We start from the raw sequence: 13,315 nt of genomic DNA on the forward strand, positions 1-13,315 counted from the left end.
TTCAAGGGTAATAATTGGCAAAAGAGTACTTCAGTGAGATTTTTTTCCTGGAAAGATAACATTGCAAATCTTTAGCATACAGATATACAAAATTATAAATAAGTGGGAGGATGACCCATCTCTGTTTTGGTATCTGGAAGACTAAATGGGACTTGCAATGAAATTTTAAATTGTGGGGTGCTCTTTTTGGAATACATCATTATATTTCTCCTTTCACTCATTCTACTTCTCACTCTAAAGTGTGCCAGTACTCCATCACCACTATGTGTTATTCACTAGGCGCATTTTAGGGGGTTTGCTATTTGATTTATTAGCCCCATAAATTTATATTACTCCCAAACTTATATCTTATTTCTGTAGATATTTCCCTTGAACTTTTCTGCACAAAAGCCAGAATTTGGGAAACTAAAATCATCATTCATGCAGAGCACAGGGAAGGAACTTGTGGCATTTCAAAAACGGCAATGCTACAACTGTTGATCTTCCTACCTGTTAGCCTTGCTGACTGGACTGACAGCAACTGTAACTCAGCAGTACTTGGAGGCTCAAAGATTCCTTATCAAATCTGTAAGATAATGGATACTCAACTGGGTATCATTCTTAGAGGTATTTCAGAAGCTTGCCTGCAGGCTGGACAATGTAAAGATGGGGAAATCATAGAAAATTTAATTTTAAGCCTTCATATACAGCATTATAAATGTGTTACATGTAACTATTTACCTGTCACTCATGTAAACAATACTTCCACTTAAACCACACATTTTGGAGTCTAACTTTTGGCAGGAAATATCTTTACTATGGTGTAATATTGTGACCTCTAGCACTGTGCTCAATTTACTTATTAAAGAAAAAAGACTCCTTCATGCAGAACTCATCAACTATGACTTCATGGACATATCCATGTAGTCTTCTTGATACAATTATAGAAGTAATATGCAATTGTGTATTTTCAGGATTTTTTTTCACTTCCCAGATGTCCTGGTGTACTCCCAAGTTGTAACATCCCATCTTTGTTTAGGTTCCAAATCAGAGCAAGTGGTGCCATCTGCTGAGATGCCACAAATTTTATACCAGCTTATAGATTCCCAGAAATCACAACATGGCCAAAGGAGTTTTTATTCCGGCACACCTTGAGGCATTATGATGAGGAAGATGTTTTCAAAATAGCATTGGATCCTTCCTCAAATATAGAGTGCATATGAGTATTTAATTGGGAGTTTACACCAAAGTCTGTCTGCCTCAAACAGGAGGGGAACAAATGCACAAATAAGAGATCTCCACATTAAATATATTAACTCACTGCATATTTTTAAAACACGGTATTCATTGGCTGGGTTTGCATATTCTATTTAGTTAGGATAATTAGTTTTGTCTTCATGTTTTGTGTCAGTCTAGCCATTGTGATTGTTTAATGGCTTATTTCAGGCCAAACTAGTCGTACAGGGGCTTATTCAATAAGCTATAACTTTATATGTTATGTAACTCAGTTATTGTATTCCTATTAATGATTGTGGTTTAAATGCTTAAATAACAGATAGGAGGGGAGAAAGAGAAAGAAAGAGAAGTAGCATCTTGCTAGAAAGCTGAGACTGGCTTCAGCTTGCTGTGCTACCTTGTGCCAATTTGAGCGCTTTGCTCCACTTTGTAACTCCAAGCATGATACATACATGCTCTAGCACCTTTTTTTCCTACTGTGTTTCTGTGATATTCCCTTCATCTCATCTCCAGCATGAAACAGGCTTAAGTGTTCTTCTTTATCCCAAAATAATCCAAGGGCTGTAGATAATTTGTTAGGCTCTTTCACCATCCTTGGAAAAAAAATTGATATAGTCAGTGGTGGGATTCAAATATGTGAACAACTAGTTCTCTGTGTGGATGCTGCTTCTGGAAGTCCATTCTGGGCCTGGGTAACAAAAAAATTATCTATCGGTTCTGCCGAACTGGTGTGAACTGGCTGAATCCCATCACTGGATATAGGAGGTGAGCCAAGTTAATTTATGATTGGGGGGTAGAACAAAGGCTGGTAGCATATTTTCTAAGTACCCATTTTATGAAAAGGCATAAGTTGTTATGCGCTGCAAGTCATCCCATCAGACGCTCTATAGAGTCTAGCTTAGGTTTTCTCATAAAATGGATTAGCTGCAAATGGAGGAAACTCCGGTAACCACAGTGAGTTGAAAGAGAGCCAAAATGTCCTACTTGCCAATAGGAAATTAATACGTCAGCATCATTTTTTGCTGATTCAAGGATGACTCTGGAGAGCAGTTCATCTCAAAAGAGGGGGGAAAACCCAGTGACTAGTGGAGAGTCACCTCACACAGCAATAATTTCTTGATTACACCAACAACCCATTTTCAAACCTCCATATATGTCCACAGACTTCCCAATGCTGGGGAGCCTTATTTTATTTTAACTTGTATTATTGTTTTGTATGCATGGGACAGACAACTATGAATCCCTCCATGGCTGTTCCAATATAACACCCTTGGAAGGAAGACTTTATATGGTCGCAAAAAAAGTTGGGTGACAACTAGATATTAAGAACACAAACGATACCATTCAAAAGCAGTTTTGTTTGGTTTAAAAACAAGTAAATTGGCTGCTCCAAGAACATCTGACAATGCCAGCGTGTTTCAAAATAAGGTATTGCGACCGTTTTAAAAACAGCGCGGTACTGCAACGGCTGAAATCTCGCACCGGAAGCGGCTGCGAGAAAAATGGTTCTTCTCAGCAGCGGAGGAAAAAAGGGGGAGAAGTTGGAAACCGAGCTGGGGAAAAACCAAGCAGTGCTTTGGCAACAAAGTAGTGGTTTATTACTTGGCCACATTAATTAGGAAATTTAAGAGGTAGTTGGGATGGTGGAGAGAAGTACATCCAGTTAAGGAATGAGGCGAAGAGCGGCGACGGAGCAACGACTGCCCAGTCTGAAGCTGAGGCAAATATAGAAAAGCCATCATATCGACGGAGGGGACTGTTTTGGTGCTCTCTCTAGGCACGAAGATGGAGGCTCGCGATTTTTGAGTCAGAATTACGAGCGCCGCAGATTAGCCCCAAGCAGGGTGCGCGAGGTTTGAAGACAAACAACTTCGGCGGCTTTTTCTTGACGCCTGAAGGAGCCCCTTGGCTCTCTTCACGAGAAGGGAATGCGGGCGGGAGGGGGCGCGTGTGTTGCGTGCGTTTCCCCAAGCGCTTCTGCTCTTCCCACTTGCAGCATGTCCCCCTCCCCCGGGATTTGGCAGAGCCTCTCGGAGAGGAGGGATCTTAGTTGGTGGAAATTACCTGAGGAAAATCCCACCCCAAACATAAAGTATTCCAGCCTATTTGCGTATGAAGGGCGGTCCCGGAAGCCTTCCGGGAAGGAGTTGAGTCACCGAGGGAGCATAAAGGGCGAAGGTGCTCCGGATCGCATCCGCAGAGTCAACGCAGAACTGGATAGTTTTTTTTCGCGAAAAGCGCGGAGAAACTTCCCCAAAGTAGGAAACTTCAGGAGAAGTTAAGGGAAAAAGAAAAGTGGACGCCGAGTTGGCTGTTTTCTACCCAAAATTGGACATGATTGTTCCAGCCGTGATTTTATTTTCTCTCTTGGCTTTCAGTCAAGCAGGTTAGTGTTGCTAATTTTTTTTTCGACGGGTTTTTTGTTTGTTTGTTTGTTTGTTCCTTCCGCTGTTGGCTTTCTCTTTTGACTTTTACCGAAGCTTTTCAAGGACATGTTTTTTTATTTTCACTCCTGATGCCTTTACTTTTACGCAGAAATAAAGGTTGAGGGAGTCTTTATTTTTTTAAAAAAAAGCAGAATGAGGGACGTGCAAAGGTTGTTTGATGGCAGTTGTCACAGGAGGTCAATTTGGGATATGAGCAAGTCGGAAGCATGTCAGTCTTAAAGTGTTATGGCTTTATAAGTGAGCTTTATTATATTTAGTGGGATTTGCTCAGAGTGTAAATAGATATAGGATTAGGAGAATTCATGATTTTCTTAGATGCAGGACTCAGCCCAAGAGAAAGATGGATTCTTTGTTCCTTAAGTAACTTTCTGACATGACAAAACTGATAATTTTCTGACAAAATAATAGAAATCAGAAATGTTATATGGAAGAGGGTGCAACAAGGAATAACAAATACAGTTTTTTCCTCATTTTATTTCCTGACCCTTTGGATTTCTATTTTAATATGTTTGACACATATTGGACTGAGAAAGGTTGGGAGCTGATCTCTTATTACCCAGCTAACACCCAGGCCAACCGAGTACAGATGTCTGCATGGCTTTCTTAAGCAGCCCCTGAGCTTTTCTTGTTGGGGGGCTAAGTTATGATTGTCCCACATCATTTCCTGCACCCCTAAGTTAGCCTGACATCTTCTGATGTGGTTGGAGACACTGTCCTCCCCACTAGTGCTGAAATTAATATTCAACCGTTTGTCTATTTCACTGCAACGCAAAAAGCTCATCGGTAGAGCACAAGCATTTCATAACAATTGTTATCAATTGTTGGCATTTCAAATAAGGCTGAAAAGTTCCTTAGATGAAAAGCCTAAATAGCACTAACTTACTCCTTTCTGGAGGTAGTATGATACAATGGTTAAAATATTAATCTTGAGTCCATCTTCAGCCATGGCAACTCACTGGGTGAATTTGGGAGGTAATACTCCCTTATCACAACTGTATTAGGGATGGAGACAAGATTGGAAAAAGTAGAAAATTTGAAGAAATGTACACTATCTAATTTTTCTGAAGGTGAGACAGAATGTAAATCTAACAACATATCATCTTGAAACAGCGATCAGTAGAGAAACAAAGCATGTTCAAGTATTTAATAATGTAGCTTATAACAATCAGTTAACTCACAGTCTATGATAGCCTTCTCCCCCCCCCCAGTCACAAGCCACTTTTGGGATCTTTCGGGTACTTTGGCATTTTAAAAATTGGCTGCTAAAACTAGTTACCATGTGGCTTTTTGTGCCTTGGATGAGGTTTGTCAATCTCAAAGGTATAGCAAGATGCTTCTTAGAGCAAATGTGATCTGATGGTACTGAATGAAAATTAACTTAAAGGATTTGTGTATTTGCACTGATGGAGCTAATTTGCTGGGACTTTACAGGATTTTAACTCAAACTACTTCACATGTCTTACTTCTATTTTAGCCAATCCTTGCTGCTCAAATCCATGCCAAAACCGAGGTTTCTGCATGACGAAAGGTTTTGATCAATATGAATGTGACTGTACACGGACTGGTTTTTATGGAGAAAATTGCACTAAGCGTATGTATTTCTGAAAATATTATAATTGATATAATGAATTTATAAGATAAAGACCATAATCTTTACAGATTATGATTGGGCAAATTAAGGAGAGATTTCTTAAGTGTCTGAAAATAAGATTTCTATCTATGTAACCTAGAGACAGTGTTCTGTGGTAAGGGTTTACTATACTTAAGGGTTAAGGACAGTAAGTGGGGGAGGTTTTAATCATCTGTAATTAAGCAAACAAGATACATAGGCTCAAACCTACAGTCTATAACTTTCGTGAATTTGATGGTGTTGAGAAACTAAAGAGTAACATTTTTATTATATTTGTGCTTTGATTAAACTTTTTTAAAAAAATATATGCTGGATATCTCTTTTCAAGTAGTTTGCAAAAGAAATATTGACAGTAGACAGTATTGAACTACTGTATATCATGCAATCATCTGACTTGATAAAAGGCAATTTCCTAATAAATTTTGTTTCTATACTTTTTCTGCAGCGGAATTTTATACTTGGCTCAGACTTAAGTTAAAGCCTGCTCCAGACACAGTACACTATATACTCACACACTTCAAAGGCATCTGGGATATAATCAACAACATTCCATTCCTCCACAATGCCATAATGAGATATGTTCTAATGTGTAAGTCTTCCAACTCTATTACATTGCTCGTACTGGCTAATCTTGTTTTGTATACTCTACTTGGAAATCAGTCTTATTGAGCTCAGTGAGTTTCTTAAATCTTGAGCTTCCTTAAGTAAGGAAGATTGTAATCTTAATCATAGCTGTAGCTAGTTGTCCCTTCTAGAGAATTTATACATTGATTAAAATTGCTAATAAAAAGCTGATCATGGCATTTGACAAAGCTGCAGTAAATTGAAGTTCTGGTTTTTTATATATGAGTTTGGTGTAATTTGGTATCACTTTGTAAGCCTCCCATAGTCGCTGCAACAGTGATATGGGTATAAATAATAATAAAAAATAAATGGTCCTCTTTAAAGAGAATATTAAATAATTATTTATTATAAATATTAAAAATAAACAAAAATAGAAAAGAAAATACAAATATGGTAAAGAAAACATATATAAAATATGACCTCATCACACCAAGTATAAACAACTTTAGTAACTTGTCACCTTCTCTTAAAATACACCAACAGTCTCTTCTTTCCATATCTCATTTCTTATCTATAAACCAATTCTTAAAGCCTTATCCCTTCAGTCCTGGTCAACAAAACTCTATTAAGGATTACCAGAGATAACAATTATATATCAACTTTCCTCAAATAAACAAATCCTTCCTTTTACTTCTAGCAATCTTGATTTTTAGTTCCTTGAAATAACATCCTAGAATTTTATTTCTTTTCATTATCCTTTGTCCCTTCTCACAAAAGTCTTCAAAAATCTAAGAAATTTCTTTTGTAAATCAGTATACGAAACTGATACAAGTTATTTTGGGTTTGTTGTTTGTATATCCGTTCATTAAGACACCATCTGATTTTATTTATATATCCAGTGTAACATCTTTTTTCCATATCATTCTTATAGCCTGATAAGATAATTAGTAATAATTTCTGAAGCCTATAAAATTATGAGATAAAATATTATATCCAATTTACTGACAGCAAAACTGAGGCTGAATCACGGTATTATTTAAACTTGGAAGTTAAGAGATATGAAACTGAAATCTAATTTTTTGCATCTTATTGGGACATACTTTTTAAAATTTATGTTTGAGATAATGTATGGATTGGTTGTTGCAGATTGTTTAACATTAATACAATTTTTCTCATTTCCTCTTTTAGCCAGATCCCACTTAATTGAAAGCCCACCAACCTATAATAGCCATCATGGTTTCAAAAGCTGGGAAGTTTATTCCAATCTTTCCTACTATGCTCGAGCTGTTCCACCAGTGGATCATGACTGCCCTACCCCTATGGGTGTGAAAGGTAAGGAGGAAAGCAAATCATTGCATGAGGACTAGAGGCAAAGGAATTCATAAATGAAGTAGAATTATGATCACATAGCCAAAACTGTAATATTATAACATAGATCAGGAATTCATAAGAGACAAGACTTTGTTAATAGATACTGCTTCCTCACTGTGTGGATAAAATGGAGTAACAAGTTGTCATGAAACATAAGTAACAAATGCCCAAATGGAACTTAAATATTAGAAAAAGTCATATATTGAGTACTTGATATAGCAGATTTTCTTCTAATGACATATTATGCCAAGCTTGTCAAAGAAATGGGGCATGGGTGATTCTATGAATATATCTGCAGAATTATAATGGCAACCAAATTCATGTATTTATTTATTTTTCACATTTTTGAACCACCTCTTTCACTCAGAGACGGACTCTGGGTGGTGTACAATACTACAATATAAGAACAGAACACCAAAGTTAAAAATTTAGAGACAGGGATGATTAATTGTAAGGCAAAGGGAGGCCTTTATGGCACTAGCCAGCCCCACAGCTGCATGCTCCTCTGGGCTCCTCAAAATTAGTCACCATTTGAAACTAAGACAAGAGACTAGACAAGCACTCCATTGTGCTGGAGCATAATTACGTAGACAAATTCTAATCTGCAAAAAAAGTAGCGATATTTTATACATCAGTATTATGTTTCCTTCTTATTGGAATTCTATTTCAGGAAGAAGCAGAAAATAAGTGTTTGCTTTATATTTCAGGCAAGAAGGAACTTCCAGATTCAAAAGTGATTGTAGAAAAATTCTTGCTAAGGAGAAAATTCATTCCTGATCCTCAAGGCACAAATGTCATGTTCACCTTCTTTGCCCAGCATTTCACTCACCAGTACTTCAAGACAGATATTCAGAAAGGACCAGGCTTCACAAAAGGTCTTGGGCATGGGGTAGGTTTAATTAGATGAGTTGTAACAAGCAAACAACCTTTGTTAAGTGCTGTGTTGAGAATAATTATCTTGAAAATACTGGAGAAGCATTTCTACTGGAGCAGCAGAAACGTAGCAATAGATACACTTCCTAGCAAGTTTCTCTCAACTAATCTGTTCTCCTTGGGAAGAGTGGCATGTTTTGTCATCTAATCAGTTCCTCAAAGAATTAAGTTGTTTCATATCATCCATTCAGATTAGCTATGTTGCATATACTATTCTTGTATCTAACATTTTAATACAAAAGAAATTGGCTTTGTCAGCATCTTCTAAGAGCCAAGAATGTCTTTAAGTAAACCATTCACTTTGCATCTTAGAAGAACAAAGACTATAACTTTTATAAATATAGTTAAGCACTTGAAAAGTTGGATCTGGCCAAGGTTAATACTGGCAGTTTTCAGAATGCTTGACTGGATTGTGCTCAAATGTTGCATGAGATAATGGCAGTGGTGGGATTCTGCCGGTTTGCACCACTTCGGCAAAACCGGTAGCTAATTTTTTGTTGCTCAGGCCCAGAATGGACTTCCAGAAGCAGTATCTACACAGAGAACCGGTTGTTCACATATTTGAATCCCACCACTGGATAATGGGCTATTGAAATTTCATTGATTCAAGGGAATTTGCTCTTTTATTGTTCCCTTCCTGCTGCCCCCTCCAGTATTGTATCATATAGCGCTCTAGAACATTATAGGAATGATCCCTGGCTGGCATTCATTGTATTTATAGCTATTCTCTCTGTCTTGTTTGAGAGTGATTTCTAACTTTTTGTCTTTTGTTCTGTGAACAGGTTGATCTTAGTCACATCTACGGAGAGACTTTGGACAGGCAGATGAAACTAAGACTTTTCAAGGATGGAAAGCTAAAATTTCAGGTGGGTTTAGGTTTCCTGGAGAAATTCCTTCACTTCTACTTGAGACAGTGCTGCCCTACGAAGAAAGGACTAATTCATCTAATGAAAGCGGAAGGCTCAAACTCACTAACTTTTCCATCCGTTTACAAATTTGAAGTGACATTGAGTAGGGCAGAATTCTATTTTTTATAAATTGCATGTATGAAAATGCAATTTTTATTTACTTTTGTTTTTTTTTAATTACAGATGATTGATGGAGAAATGTATCCGCCTACTGTGAAAGAAACTCAGGCAGAAATGATCTATCCACCTCACATCCCTGACCACCTGAAATTTTCTGTAGGACAGGAGGTCTTTGGCTTGGTTCCAGGGCTGATGATGTATGCCACGTTGTGGCTCCGGGAACATAATCGGGTCTGTGACGTCCTTAAGGGAGAACACCCAGAATGGGATGATGAACGACTATTTCAGACTGCCAGACTAATTTTGATAGGTAATTTAACAAATATTACACATACACCTTTGTGTGAAATCTAAAAAATAATATTATTCAGAAATGTAAAGGGAAGGTTTTATCAGCATTCACAAGCTAGAGTGGTTAAGTAGAAGTTCATTGTATAAAACCAGTTCAAATGCTGAACTGTAAAGGAGTTTTTGAACAAAAAGAAATGTTGGATTGAGAGTGATCTCAAGTATTCCATCAAAAAGTGGTTTGGGGCAGGATGAGAAACATAAACATATCCCACTTTCTCAGAATAAAAAGGTGTATCTAGAATAGCTATAGAATTTTCAAAGAAAGGGACCAAGTAGCATGCTATTAGAAAATAATAATCTTTGGGAATTTGGGGGAATGGAGACAGATACAGTTGTAGAAAAGAATATGGGGACGAACCTTATAATGCATTTTTCAGATATCAATGCAACCTATGACAATTTGCATTACCTAATTGAACACCATTTGCCAAAGATGGTTATTATACCTGTAATCGGTATCTGAACTTCACAGAGTCATTCTGTGGTAACTGGGAAATATAATGTTAGTCAAGACAGATCATTTCTTACATTGATTGGGATTATTTGCTTATTATTTGGCATAATTACAGTACAGGATTCTGCCAGGCACATAATAAACCATTTTGGAATAGTCGGTTTAGGTATTTGGTGCTGTCAGTCTAAATTGCAATGCTCATTTGATTGTGTATTTTCTTAAAGGGGAAACCATCAAGATTGTGATTGAAGACTACGTGCAACATTTAAGTGGATACCATTTCAAACTGAAGTTTGATCCAGAACTTCTCTTCAACCAGCGATTTCAGTATCAGAACAGAATAGCAGCAGAGTTCAACACCCTCTACCACTGGCATCCTCTTCTGCCTGATACTTTTCATATCCAAAACCAAGACTACACTTACCAGCAGTTCATGTACAACAATTCCATTATGGTAGAACATGGCCTTTCTCACATGGTGCAGTCTTTCTCCAAACAAAGGGCCGGAAGGGTAAGACTCTTTTCTCCTGTAATAAAGGAGAATATTTGTAGTTCAGGGTTGACTTGAGGGGTCCTTGGTGCTCTCTGAGCTTCTTGTTTTCTTGAAGATGTTTCATTACCCAAACTACTGATGATGTTATCTAGTTTGGGTAATGAAACATCTGCAAGAAAACAAGCAAGCTCAGAGAGCACCAAGGATCCCACTCTTTTCTTCTGTTTCTTCCACCTTTATCAAAATTGCATTTCAACTAACATGAGGAAGCAGACATTTATTTATTTATACATCTATATTTCCCAACGTCTATAATAGCATAGCTATCCTTTGTTAAATCACTACATATCTGAAAATCTTTTAAGAACAGAAAAAGAATAATCCTATTGATACTTGGTCTGATACTATCTGAAATTTTAATTGAGATAGCTTATATGATTTGATATTCTTAATGCTTTGTGTTGAGAATGGCTTTTACATGTAGCATATGCAAAAGAGGTTAGCTAGTAGTTAGCCAAAGGATACTATTTCATTGTTTCATGTTAGACACATAGAAAAGTATCCTTCTTTTATACAGAGAAAGATGCTCTGAGCTTCTGCTTCAGAGCACATGACAAAACATTCCATTTGTTTGAGTCATTCCACATATAAAACTAGATATCCGCAAAAGGGTTCCAGCTGTCTTTTTAATAAACCAGATCTGAGAAGGTGTAAAATCCCAACTCATTTCTCTGTGAAAACTAAATTTTGATAGTTTTCAGGGATAATGCAAATAAGTGACTAAAGTAGCCAAATCAATTTAATTTAGAAAATAGTTCTCTTTTGGTAGTCAGATAAGATAAGGGAAATCCATGCCAAAGGTATAATAAACTATATTATCTTTCCTATTACATACTTATTTTTATTTGAGAGCAAGAGATCAGTAAGCATAACCTTTAAAAGAATAACACTTGTTTTCTCTGGTCTAACATAATTTGCACTGTATTTTTATTGTGATTTTTCATATTATTATTATTGCCAACAGGTAGCTGGAGGTAGGAATGTTCCTGCTATCGTGCAGAAAGTAGCTAAAGCTTCTATTGATCAAAGCCGGCAGATGAGGTACCGATCCTTGAATGAATACCGAAAGTTTTTTATGCTGAAGCCTTTCACATCATTTGAAGAACTTACTGGTAAGACATGCGTGCAAGCAAACAAGCACGTGTATCTCAAAGGTAGATCTTGTGTCCCTAGGTCAATTCTTTGCATCTCCAGTTAAGGAAAGAGTACACAACCTAAAAAGCTTCACTTGATTGCCACTGAATTATAACTTTAATCAAGGGGGAAATGCACAGACAGTTGCAAATACACAGAATTATTGTAATAGCTACATTAATTTTAATAATGAAATACCTATCTCTGCTATGCTTTAAGGCAGATTGTGACCCTGAGCTAGGAAGAATTGCACCACCCTTGCTTTAAGGGATTGAAAGCATCAGGTCCATTGATTTGAGTCTGACGATGTTCTGTGCTGGGTCACCAAGATTAAAACACAATATTCAAGCAATATATTTTACCAAATTTATAAATATTAACCGATAATGTATCATTTAAAATAAAAAGTAAAAATAAGCTAATGATTCTACTTTTAAAAGTAACATGTACAGGTAGTCACATATCAAGAAGAAGGAATTTTTTTTGTATTGAATACAAATATCTTTATTACAGGTGAAAAAGAAATGGCTGCAGAACTTGAAGAGCTCTATGGAGATATTGAAGCTATGGAATTATACCCTGCTCTTCTTGTTGAAAAGCCACGCCCTGGAGCCATCTTTGGTGAGACCATGATTGAACTTGGGGCTCCCTTCTCCTTGAAAGGTCTTATGGGAAATGTCATCTGCTCACCTGAATACTGGAAGCCAAGTACTTTTGGGGGTAGAGTGGGCTTTGACATCGTGAATACAGCCTCACTCCAAAGCCTCATCTGCAATAATGTGAAGGGCTGCCCTGTCACAGCCTTCCACGTCATCAGCTCTGAAACAGTGGCAACAAACAACATCAGTGCATCCAGCAGGTCGATAGATGAAATTAGCCCTGCCGTACTTCTCAAAGAGCGGTCAACTGAATTGTAGAAAGAATCACTATTGCTATATTTATTTATTAATTTATTTATATAACAATATTTATTTATATTTCAAATGGAGCTCTGTATATTTTCCTGTGCATTGACATTTAATTCAGGATGTCTGACTTGAAGGGGTTCTTGCTTAGATTTGCAGGACAGATTCTCTTCATTCCTCATTATATTTTCTGTACCATAATGAGATATGTGAGATATTCTAAAATGGATCAAGGACCACAGATTTGCTGCTTTAAACACAAACAATAATCTTGAGTGGGTTTTTTTTAACATGACATCATGATGGTAAAGCACAGTGGTTCTCAACCTGTGGGTCAGGACCCCATTTGGGGTCGAACGACCATTTCACGGGGGTCGCCAAACAATGCAGTCCGCCATTTCCCCCCCTTTTCCTTAGCTGTGCTACTCCCTTTCATTCTATTGGCTTTTGAAAGCCAATAGAATAGACTCTCTTGAATAGAGTCTAATTCTATTGGCTTTCAAAAGCCAATAGGAATTGTCCAGGCCGTCTCTGCCCTGCTGAGCCCGCCAAAAGTCCCAGTCTGCAAACGGTGCTGCACCAGTTGAGTAGTCCTCGACTTACGACCGGTTGAGTAGTCCTCGACTTATGACCGGTTGGGGGGTCGCAACATTAAAAAGGTTGAGAAACACTGGTAAAGCAGGTTATGTATTATTAATTCACTGTCAAAAAAGTATTTAACTAGTTAACA

At 37.3% G+C, this 13,315-nt stretch overlaps 1 protein-coding gene across 1 annotated transcript; it reads left to right on the top strand.

Moving 5' to 3' along the window:
• Positions 1-3,549: 3,549 nt before the first annotated feature.
• On the top strand, positions 3,550-12,983 carry PTGS2 (prostaglandin-endoperoxide synthase 2). Its single transcript, XM_039345194.1, has 10 exons — positions 3,550-3,601; positions 5,137-5,253; positions 5,738-5,881; positions 7,045-7,188; positions 7,935-8,116; positions 8,943-9,026; positions 9,252-9,498; positions 10,218-10,504; positions 11,511-11,658; positions 12,194-12,983. The coding sequence occupies exons 1-10, from the start codon at positions 3,550-3,552 to the stop codon at positions 12,595-12,597; spliced, it is 1,809 nt and encodes a 602-aa protein (XP_039201128.1). The 3' UTR covers positions 12,598-12,983.
• Positions 12,984-13,315: the final 332 nt, after the last annotated feature.

This window comes from Crotalus tigris, unplaced genomic scaffold, assembly GCF_016545835.1.
Source record: "Crotalus tigris isolate CLP2741 ecotype Arizona unplaced genomic scaffold, ASM1654583v1 scf7180000017945.11477521024:1554073, whole genome shotgun sequence".
Lineage (NCBI taxonomy): Eukaryota > Metazoa > Chordata > Lepidosauria > Squamata > Viperidae > Crotalus > Crotalus tigris.